General features: G+C 50.4%; 1 protein-coding gene across 5 annotated transcripts in view; it reads right to left on the reverse strand.

Moving 5' to 3' along the window:
- Positions 1–5,748, reverse strand: part of PSMC3IP (PSMC3 interacting protein) — a 101,838-nt gene extending 96,090 nt beyond the window's left edge. For 3 of the 5 annotated variants that reach the window (XM_063960029.1, XM_063960030.1, XM_063960028.1), the window contains exons 1-2: positions 5,372–5,747; positions 5,021–5,121 (exon numbers count right to left, since the gene is read on the reverse strand). In XM_063960029.1, coding sequence (XP_063816099.1) covers positions 5,021–5,121; positions 5,372–5,396 — 126 coding nt within the window. In that variant the 5' untranslated portion in view covers positions 5,397–5,747. Of the gene's footprint in view, positions 1–5,020; positions 5,122–5,371 lie in introns of all 5 variants that reach the window. The other 2 variants (XM_063960027.1, XM_063960031.1) reach the window with 2 other exon arrangements.
- Between the last annotated feature and the right edge of the window lie 4,209 nt (positions 5,749–9,957).

Raw genomic sequence — 9,957 nt, forward strand, 5'->3', positions numbered from 1 at the left:
TGACCACCTTCCAAGTGAGAAATTTTAATTCAACTGTTTGAAGAGGCTCAAACCAGTGAGATTTTAGGAACTGTAACACCACGTTAAGGTCCCAAGGTGCCACTGGGGGCACAAAAGGAGGCTGGATGTGCAGCACTCCCTTTACAAAAGTCTGGACTTCTGGGAGAGAAGCCAATTCCTTCTGAAAGAATATAGATAGGCACCATTAAGGTACAGATTTCGGCCCTAACTTCAGGCCCATATCCACTCCTGTCTGTAGAAAGTGGAGAAAACGGCCCAAGTGGAAATCTTCCGTAGGAGCATTCTTGGCTTCACACCAAGATACATACTTCCTCCAGATACGGTGATAATGTTTTGCCGTCACCTCCTTCCTAGCCTTTATCAGAGTAGGGATGACTTCCTCCGGAATACCTTTCCCAGCTAGGATTCGGTGTTCAACCGCCATGCCATCAAATGTAACCGCGGTAAGTCTTGGAAAACGCAGGGCCCCTGCAGCAACAGGTCCTCCCTGAGAGGAAGAGGCCATGGATCTTCTGTGAGCAACTCCTAAAGATCTGAATACCAGGCCCTTCGAGGCCAATCTGGAACAATGAGTACTGTCCGAACTCTTGTTCGGCTTATGATTCTCAATATTTTTGAGATGAGAGGAAGAGAAGGGAACACATAGACCGACTGAAACACCCACGGTGTCACCAGGGCGTCTACCGCTACTGCCTGGGGGTCCCTTGACCTGGCACAATACCTCAGAATCTTCTTGTTGAGGCGTGACGCCATCATGTCTATTTGAGGAAGTCCCCAAAGACTTGTTATCTCTGCAAAAACTTCTTGATGAAGTCCCCACTCTCCTGGATGGAGATTGTGTCTGCTGAGGAAATCTGCTTCCCAGTTGTCCACTCCCGGAATGAAGACTGCTGACAGAGCGCTTACGTGATTTTCCGCCCAGCGAAGAATCCTGGTGGCTTCCTCCATTGCCACTCTGCTCCTTGTCCCGCCTTGGCGGTTTACATGAGCCACGGCTGTGACGTTGTCGTGGGCCGTTGTATATGGCCCTTAATTCTAGAATGTTGATGTGTAGACAAGCCTCCTGGCTCGACCATAGTCCCTGAAAATTTCTTCCTTGTGTGACTGCTCCCCATCCTCGGAGGCTCGCGTCCGTGGTCACCAGAACCCAGTCCTGAATGCCTAACCTGCGACCCTCTAGAAGGTGAGCACTCTGCAGCCACCACAGGAGAGACACCCTGGCCCTGCGGGACAGGCTTATTTTCTGATGAATTTGAAGATGGGACCCGGACCACTTGTCCAGAAGGTCCCACTAAAACGTCCTCGCATGAAACCTTCCGAAGGGGATCGACTCGTAGGTCGCCACCATTTTTCCCATTACTCGAGTGCATTGATGAACTGACACTCTGTTCAGTTTTAACAGGTCTCTGACCATGTTCTGGAGTTCCTGGGCTTTTTCCATCGGGAGAAAAACCCTCTTTTGTTCTGTGTCCAGAATCATGCCTAAGAAAGATAGCCGAGTCGTTGGAACCAACTGTGACTTTGGTAGATTTAGAATCCAGCCATGCTGCTGGAGCACTCTCAGGGAGAGCGACACGCTTTTCAGCAACTGATCTCTCGATCTCGCTTTTATCAGGAGATCGTCCAAGTATGGGATAATTGTGACTCCCTGCCTGCGCAGGAGCACAATCATTTCCGCCATTACCTTGGTGAAAATCCTCGGGGCCGTGGAAAGCCCAAACGGCAACGTCTGAAACTGGTAATGACAGCCCTGTACAGCGAATCTCACGTACGCCTGATGAGGGGGATATATGGGGACATGAAGGTATGCATCCTTTATGTCCAGTGACACCATAAAATCCCCCCCTTCCAGGCTGGAGATAACTGCCCGGAGCAATTCCATCTTGAATTTGAACTTTTGCAAGTACAGGTTTAGGGATTTTAGATTTAGAATGGGTCTGACCGAGCCATCCGGTTTCGGAACCACAAACAGGGTTGAATAGTACCCCTTCCCCTGTTGAACTAGTGGAACCTTGACAATAATTTACTGTTGACACAGCTTTTGAATTGCAGCTAAAACTATCTCCCTTTCTGGGGGAGAAGCTGGTAAAGCCGATTTGAAAAATCGGCGCGGAGGCACCTCTTCGAATTCCAGCTTGTAGCCCTGGGATACAATTTCCATTGCCCAAGGATCCACGTCTGACTGAACCCAGATGTGGCTGAAGAGTCGAAGACGTGCCCCCACCGGCGCGGACTCCCTCAGTGGAGCCCCAGTGTCATGCAGTGGATTTAGTAGAAGCCGGGGAGGACTTCTGCTCCTGGGAACTAGCTGTGGCAGGCATTCTTTTCCCTTTACCCTTACCTCTGGCGAGGAAGGAAGAGCCCCGACCTCTTCCGGATTTATGCGACCGAAAGGACTACCTCTGATATTGTGGTGTTTTCTTTTGCTGTGGGGGAACATAAGGCAAAAAAGTAGATTTACCCGCGGAAGCTGTGAAAACCAGGTCCGCGAGACCTTCCCCAAATAACACCTCACCCTTGTAAGGCAAAACTTCCATATGCCTCTGAGTCTGCATCACCCGTCCATTGGCGGGTCCATAGGGCTCGCCTAGCAGAAATCGTCATGGCGTTGGCTCTTGAACCTAGTAGCCCAACGTCTCTCTGAGCGTCTCTCATATATAAGACTGCGTCATTAATGTGACCTAAGGTCAATAAAATGGTATCCCTATCTAGGGTATCAATATCAGCTGACAAGGTATCTGTCCAAGCAGCTACCGCACTACAAACCCAAGCCGATGCTATTGCCGGTCTGAGCAAAGCACCCGTATGTGAATAAATTGATTTTAAGGTAGTTTCCTGTCTGCGATCAGCAGGATCCTTGAGGGCCGCCGTGTCTGGAGACGGTAGCGCCACCTTCTTGGACAAGCGCGTTAAAGCCTTGTCCACCCTGGGCGAGGATTCCCACCGTACCCTGTCCTGTGCAGGGTAAGGATACGCCATAAGAATCCTCTTGGGAATCTGCAGTTTTTTGTCTGGAGTTTCCCAAGCTTTTTCAAATAACGCGTTCAGCTCATGAGATGCGGGAAAGGTTACCTCAGGTTTCTTTTCCTTAAACATGCATACCCTCTTGTCAGGGACAGAGGGGTCATCTGTGATATGTAAAACATCTTTTATTGCAATAATCATATAATGAATACTTTTGGCCACCCTTGGGTGTAACCTCGCATCATCGTAGTCGACACTGGAGTCAGAATCCGTGTCGGTATCAGTGTCTGCTACTTGGGACAGGGGACGTTTTTGAGACTCTGAAGGGCCCTGTGACACAGTCAAAGCCATTGATTGACTCCCTGTTATCCCTGGACTCTGCTTTGTCAAATCTCTTATGTAATAAAGCCACATTTGCATTTAAAACATTCCACATATCTAACCAACCAGGTGTCGGCGTTGCCAACGGAGACACCACAATCATCTGCTCCACCTCCTCCTTAGATGAGCCTTCCGCTTCAGACATGCCGACACACACGTACCGACACTCCCACACACTCAGGGATATATCTATATGGAGATAGTCCAATAAGGCCCTTTGGAGAGAGAGAGAGAATGCCAGCACACACCCAGCCCCAACGGAATAAAATCCCAGTTAGTACAGTGCTTTTATATAAATATACTCACTGCAGCAGGGGAGAGTCCAGGGAGCCAGCTTCTCTGCAGTGTGCTGTTGAGAAAATCGCGCTGGTTAGTGCTGGAGGACCAAGCCCCGTCCCCTCACCGGCGGGCTTCGGTCTCGCTCAAATTATTTATACTGGCGGGGGTTTATTAATATACTGCCTCCGCAGTATCTACTTTATCTGCCAGTGTCCCTAGAGGTTTTTATTGCTGCCCAGGGCGCCCCCCCTGCGCCCTGCACCCTTACAGTGCCCGCTGTGTGTGATTGTGTGGGAGCAATGGCGCTGCGCGTTACCTCAGTGAAGATCTGAAGTCTTCTGCCGCCTGCGGAGCCCGTCTATACCCCATGGTCCTTATGGAGTCCCCAGCATCCTCTAGGACAGGGCTGGCCAAACCAGTCCTCGAGATCTACCAACAGTTCACATTTTCCAGACCACCTAGCTGGTGCACAGGTGTAGTCATTTCTAATTAAGATGTGCTGCATTCATTCCTAACTGACCATTCTACAGGTCTCCAGGAGGCCTAGAAAATATGAACTGTTGGAAGATCTCGAGGACGGGTTTGGCCAGCCCTACTCTAGGACGTAAGAGAAAATAAAATCTGATACTCTAGGGTGCTGTGATTCAAAAACGTTTGGGAACCACTGCGTCAAGGGATTTGAAGACTAGGAGGAGATGAGGTTATTGAAGTACAAATGTTTAAAGAAGGAAAGGGCAGCACTAAAGGATGAGAGCATAAATTTGAAATGCAGGAAGTCTGCCTTAAGGGGGCACACACGGACCGATTTCTCCCAGAGATGTGTGCTGAGCACAGATCGCTCAGTGCACCTCTCAGGACGCTCAGCACACAGTGCGAGCGTTGTGTGCTGAGCGAGGGGGGGGAAAATGCTTACTTCACCCAGCGATGAAGTGAGCGATCTGACTAGGCCAATCTAGAGTCAGCAATAGCGACACGAGGGGCTGCGCATCGCTATCACTATGGGCTATACACACGGAGGGATGTGTGCTTCATTTCTAAGCAAGATTGCTTAGAATTTAAGCACACATCTCTATGTGTGTACCCCCCTTTACAGTGCGATTTCCTCCACTGTCGTTAGGCAGTACCGTACATGAACAGTTTTGCAGCTGTCTGATGAATTTGGAATGCCAGGGTTGAGGTGTTGATCTCGGAAGATGAACAGTATGCACCAGAGTAAAAGTGTCAAGAGTTAAGTAAGGGAGGCACTGCATAGGGAAGTGGCTTGTTCAGGGATAGATAGATAGATAGATGGATAGATAGATAGATAGATAGATAGATAGATAGATGATAGATAGAGCATAACAAGCACCACGTGCAGTAGTAGCACTTCACTCACAGTTTTCCCCAGGCCATGCTCCCGCTGCAGGTTGCTGAACACGTCCTGTGCGCTGTACGGCCTGTTTTGGTCGGTTAGGTAAGTGAGTATAACACCGCTGGCTGTAGACAAGAGAAGACTTTAATAAAAGAAAACAGAGAGCCTCGTGCACGCCGGCCTGTTACCCCGGTTACTCCAGCTCCCTGACGTCACCTCCAGGAGCCCGGTTTTAATTTCCCCATGACGATAATAAATGACACAGAAATGTGCAGCGTGAGCCTATTACCGGGACGAGGGCCACGAAGAAGCGTCGCTGCACCGGCACAGCGTTTCCCAGAAGCGGGGCGGCAGCAACACCGAGATATAACTCACCCGCAGCGTCCTTGGATTTACTCATCGCCCCGATGCTCGGTGACAGCCAGGCCCGGGAGCGCAGCCGGTCTCCAAGCACAGCTCACACTCCCGCCACGCCGCAGCCACTCACGCTGCACCTCGGCGCACTCAGAGGCCTGGAACGCAAACAGGAAGCAGCCTGACACGACTCAGACTGGAGAAGCTCACCGCCACTCACAGACGAGAGAGTGCGGACAGGGAGACAGGCAGGGGGCGCTGTAGGTGGATTCTGGCGGACGCAGCAGTACACCAGGGTAGGTTGTACAGTATTGTTGGGGGGGTCTACTACACTTGCCCTGCTGTTCGGGATCCCGATGGCCGGAATGCCGGCAGCGGGGCTAGCGCAAAAGAGCCCCTTGTGGACTTGCCACGCTATTTATTCTCCCTCCAGGGGTGACTTGGACACCCCAAGAGGGAGAATAGTTGTCGGTATCCCGGCGCCGGTATGCTGATCGCCGGGATAGTGAGTACCACCCGTATTGTCGCTAATAAGGGAAAGTAGTACGTATACTATACATCACAGGTTCTCAAACTCGGTCCTCAGGACCCCACACGGTTCATGTTTTGCAGGTCACCTGTAGATTTGTAAAATGTGACAGTTGGTGATACACAGTGCAGCTGCCGGGTGACATGGAAAACGTGAACAGTTTGGGGTCCTGAGGACCGACTTTGAGAACCACTGCTATACATGATGTAGGTGTTTAATGCATTACTTTAACACATATGTATATGGTGCAATTTATTCTGTTCGACTGTGGTGCATTCTTTATTTCTTGGTGTCCATTCTCAGCGTGGTGGAAAAAGTCAGTATTAGTTTAACGGTGTTCTGAAGCAGCTTAGTTATGGTAAGCCAGGAGGTCCCATGTTCTGAACTTGAACCTATGACCCCCCTCTCCTCCTCCTCCAATCGGGATGCGGTCAACATCCCGCTGGACGGGATCCCGGCGGTCGAAATACCGACCGCCACAATCCCGATATATTCTCCCTCCGTGGGTGTCCACGACACCCATAGAGGGAGAATATAATAGTGTAGCGAGGCACCGTGCCTGCAGCGTGGCAAGCAAAGCGAGCCCGCAAGGGGCTGCGTCCCGCTCGCCACCCCTGTCGGGATTGTGTGGTCGGGATTCCGGCGTCAGTATTTCGACCGCCGGGATCCCATCCAGCGGGATTACGTACTGATCTCCTCCAATCATGCACATGACTTGTGGTAGCAAACATTAATTATGACTACACTTGAATATAAAAGTTATCTGTGTTCTGCAATTTAGGTATTCCTCAAGGCAGAGAAATATTGAGACCGAGCTGAAGGTATTGTCACAGTGATTTACATGATGATGTGCTATTCTTGCATTTGGATCACTTAATCTAGAGGTTCTCACCCGCGGCCCTCTAGGCACCCCAATGGTTCAGGTTCTAAGTATATCTATGGCTCAGCACAGATGGTTAAATCAAATTGACTAATACCCCTTTCACATCGCACAAATAACCCGGTATCGACACGGCATATTGCCGTGTCGAACCGGGTCAGTGTGCGATGTGAAAGGTCCTTTCACGATTTAGCAGGTCGCCTGACCCGGTAATTGAACCCGGTAAAAAAGAAGGGTTTTACCCGGGTTAATTACCGGGTCAGGTGCGGTGTGAATGGAAGCCGTGTCGATGCGACACGGTTCCCATTCACAGCATAGGGAGAGGCGGCGCAGGAGATGAGCTCATCTCCCGACGCCGCCTCCACCCCCGCCCCTGCTGCTGCTGCTCCCTCCGCTGCTATGGCAACCGACCCGGTATATTGCTGGGTCGGAAAGCCAGCAGCGGAGCGCAAATGCCGGATCCCACCCGGTAAGTACACGTTTGTCTTACCGGGTAGGATCCGGCATTTGCGGTCTGAATGTAGTATAAGGCTAAGCTACTAATTAAGGCACCTGTGGCCAAGCATGGATATACTTAAAACCTAGGCCATTGTGGTGCCTTGAGGACCACGTTTGAGAACCTCTGGCTTAATCAGACAGCAGGCTGAGTGTAGCATTCTCTTATAGGCCCTACACACTTGGCGATATTCTGAAAGATATGAATGATCTCGTTCATAAATGAACGAGAACTCGTTCATATCTTTCAGTGTGGAGACTCCAGCGATGAACGATGCGCGGCCCCGCGCTCGTTCATCGCTGATCTCCCGTCGGCTGTGCATGCAGGCCAATATGGACGATCTCGTCCATATATGCCTGCACTTCAATGCAGCCGGGTGACGGGGGGAGTGAAGAAACTTCACTCCCCCCGTCACTGCCCCCCCGCCGCCGGGTTGCTCGTCGGCCGTCGGGCACCTCGGCGGCACATCGCCGAGTGAGTAGGGCCCTTTAGTCTAGACCAGTGGTTCTCAAACTCGGTCCTCAGAACCACCACAGTTCGTTTCCAGGTCACCTAGCAGGTGCACAGGTATATTTATTCCTCACTGACCCATTTGAAAAGATCCACAGGTGGAGCTACTTATTTTTACTAGTGATTCTGTGAGGATAACTGGAAAAATAAGATTTTACTCACCGGTAAATCTATTTCTCGTAGTCCGTAGTGGATGCTGGGAACTCCGTAAGGACCATGGGGAATAGACGGGCTCCGCAGGAGACTGGGCACAACTAAAGAAAGTTTTAGGACTACCTGGTGTGCACTGGCTCCTCCCACTATGACCCTCCTCCAAACCTCAGTTAGGATACTGTGCCCGGAAGAGCTGACACAATAAGGAAGGATTTTGAATCCCGGGTAAGACTCATACCAGCCACACCAATCACACCGTATAACTCGTGATACTATACCCAGTTAACAGTATGAAATATAACTGAGCCTCTCAACAGATGGCTCAACAATAACCCTTAGTTAGGCAATAACTACATACAAGTATTGCAGACAATCGGCACTTGGGATGGGCGCCCAGTATCCACTACGGTCTACGAGAAATAGATTTACCGGTGAGTAAAATCTTATTTTCTCTGACGTCCTAGTGGATGCTGGGAACTCCGTAAGGACCATGGGGATTATACCAAAGCTCCCAAACGGGCGGGAGAGTGCGGATGACTCTGCAGCACCGAATGAGAGAACTCAAGGTCCTCCTCAGCCAGGGTATCAAATTTGTAGAATTTAGCAAACGTGTTTGCCCCTGACCAAGTTGCAGCTCGGCAAAGTTGTAAAGCCGAGACCCCTCGGGCAGCCGCCCAAGATGAGCCCCTTTCCTTGTGGAATGGGCTTTTACTGATTTAGGATGCGGCAATCCAGCCGCAGAATGCTCCAGCTGAATTGTGCTACAAATTCAGCGAGCAATAGTCTGCTTAGAAGCAGGAGCACCTATTTTGTTGGGTGCCTACAGGATAAAAAGCGAGTCAGTTTTCCTGACTCCAGCCGTCCTGGAAATATACATTTTTAAGGCCCTGACTACGTCCAGTAACTTGGAATCTTCCAAGTCCCTAGTAGCCGCAGGCACTACAATAGGTTGGTTCAAGTGAAAAGCTGATACCACCTTAGGGAGAAACTGGGAACGAGTCCTCAATTCTGCCCTATCCATATGGAAAATCAGATAAGGGCTTTTACATGACAAAGCCGCCAATTCTGACACACGCCTGGGCGAGGCCAAGGCCAATAACATGACCACTTTCCACGTGAGATATTTCAAATCCACAGTTTTAAGTGGCTCAAACCAATGTTATCATGGGAAACTCAACACCACGTTGAGATCCCAAGGTGCCACAGGAGGCACAAAAGGGGGCTGAATATGTAGCACTCCCTTTACAAATGTCTGAACTCCAGGCAGTGAAGCCAGTTCTTTCTGGAAGAAAATCGACAGAGCCGAAATCTGGACCTTAATGGAACCCAAGTTTAGGCCCATAGTCACTCCTGACTGTAGGAAGTGCAGAAAACGACCCAGCTGAAAATCCTCTGTTGGGGCCTTCCTGGCCTCACACCACACAACATATTTTCACCAAATACGGTGATAATGGTTTGCGGTTACTTCTTTCCTGGCTTTTATCAGCGTAGGAATGACTTCCTCCGGAATGCCCTTTTCCTTTAGGATCCGGAATTCAACCGCCATACCGTCAAACGCAGCCGCGGTAAGTCTTGGAACAGACAGGGCCCCTGCTGTAGCAGATCCTGTCTGAGCGGTAGAGGCCATGGGTCCTCTGATATCATTTCTTGAAGTTCTGGGTACCAAGCTCTTCTTGGTTCATCCGGAACCACGAGTATCGTTCTTACTCCTCGTTTTCTTATTATTCTCAGTACCTTTGGTATGAGAGGCAGAGGAGGGAATACATAAACCGACTGGTACACCCACGGTGTCACTAGAGCGTCCACGGCTATTGCCTGAGGGTCCCTTGACCTGGCGCAATATCTAGTTTTTTGTTTAGGCGGGACGCCATCATGTCCACCTGTGGCCTTTCCCAATGGTTTACCAACAGTTGGAAGACTTCTGGATGAAGTCCCCACTCTCCCGGGTGTAGGTCGTGTCTGCTGAGGAAGTCTGCTTCCCAGTTGTCCACTCCCGGAATGAACACTGCTGACAGTGCTAAGACGTGATTTTCCGCCCA

This window comes from Pseudophryne corroboree, chromosome 3 (genome assembly GCF_028390025.1).
Source record: "Pseudophryne corroboree isolate aPseCor3 chromosome 3, aPseCor3.hap2, whole genome shotgun sequence".
NCBI lineage: Eukaryota > Metazoa > Chordata > Amphibia > Anura > Myobatrachidae > Pseudophryne > Pseudophryne corroboree.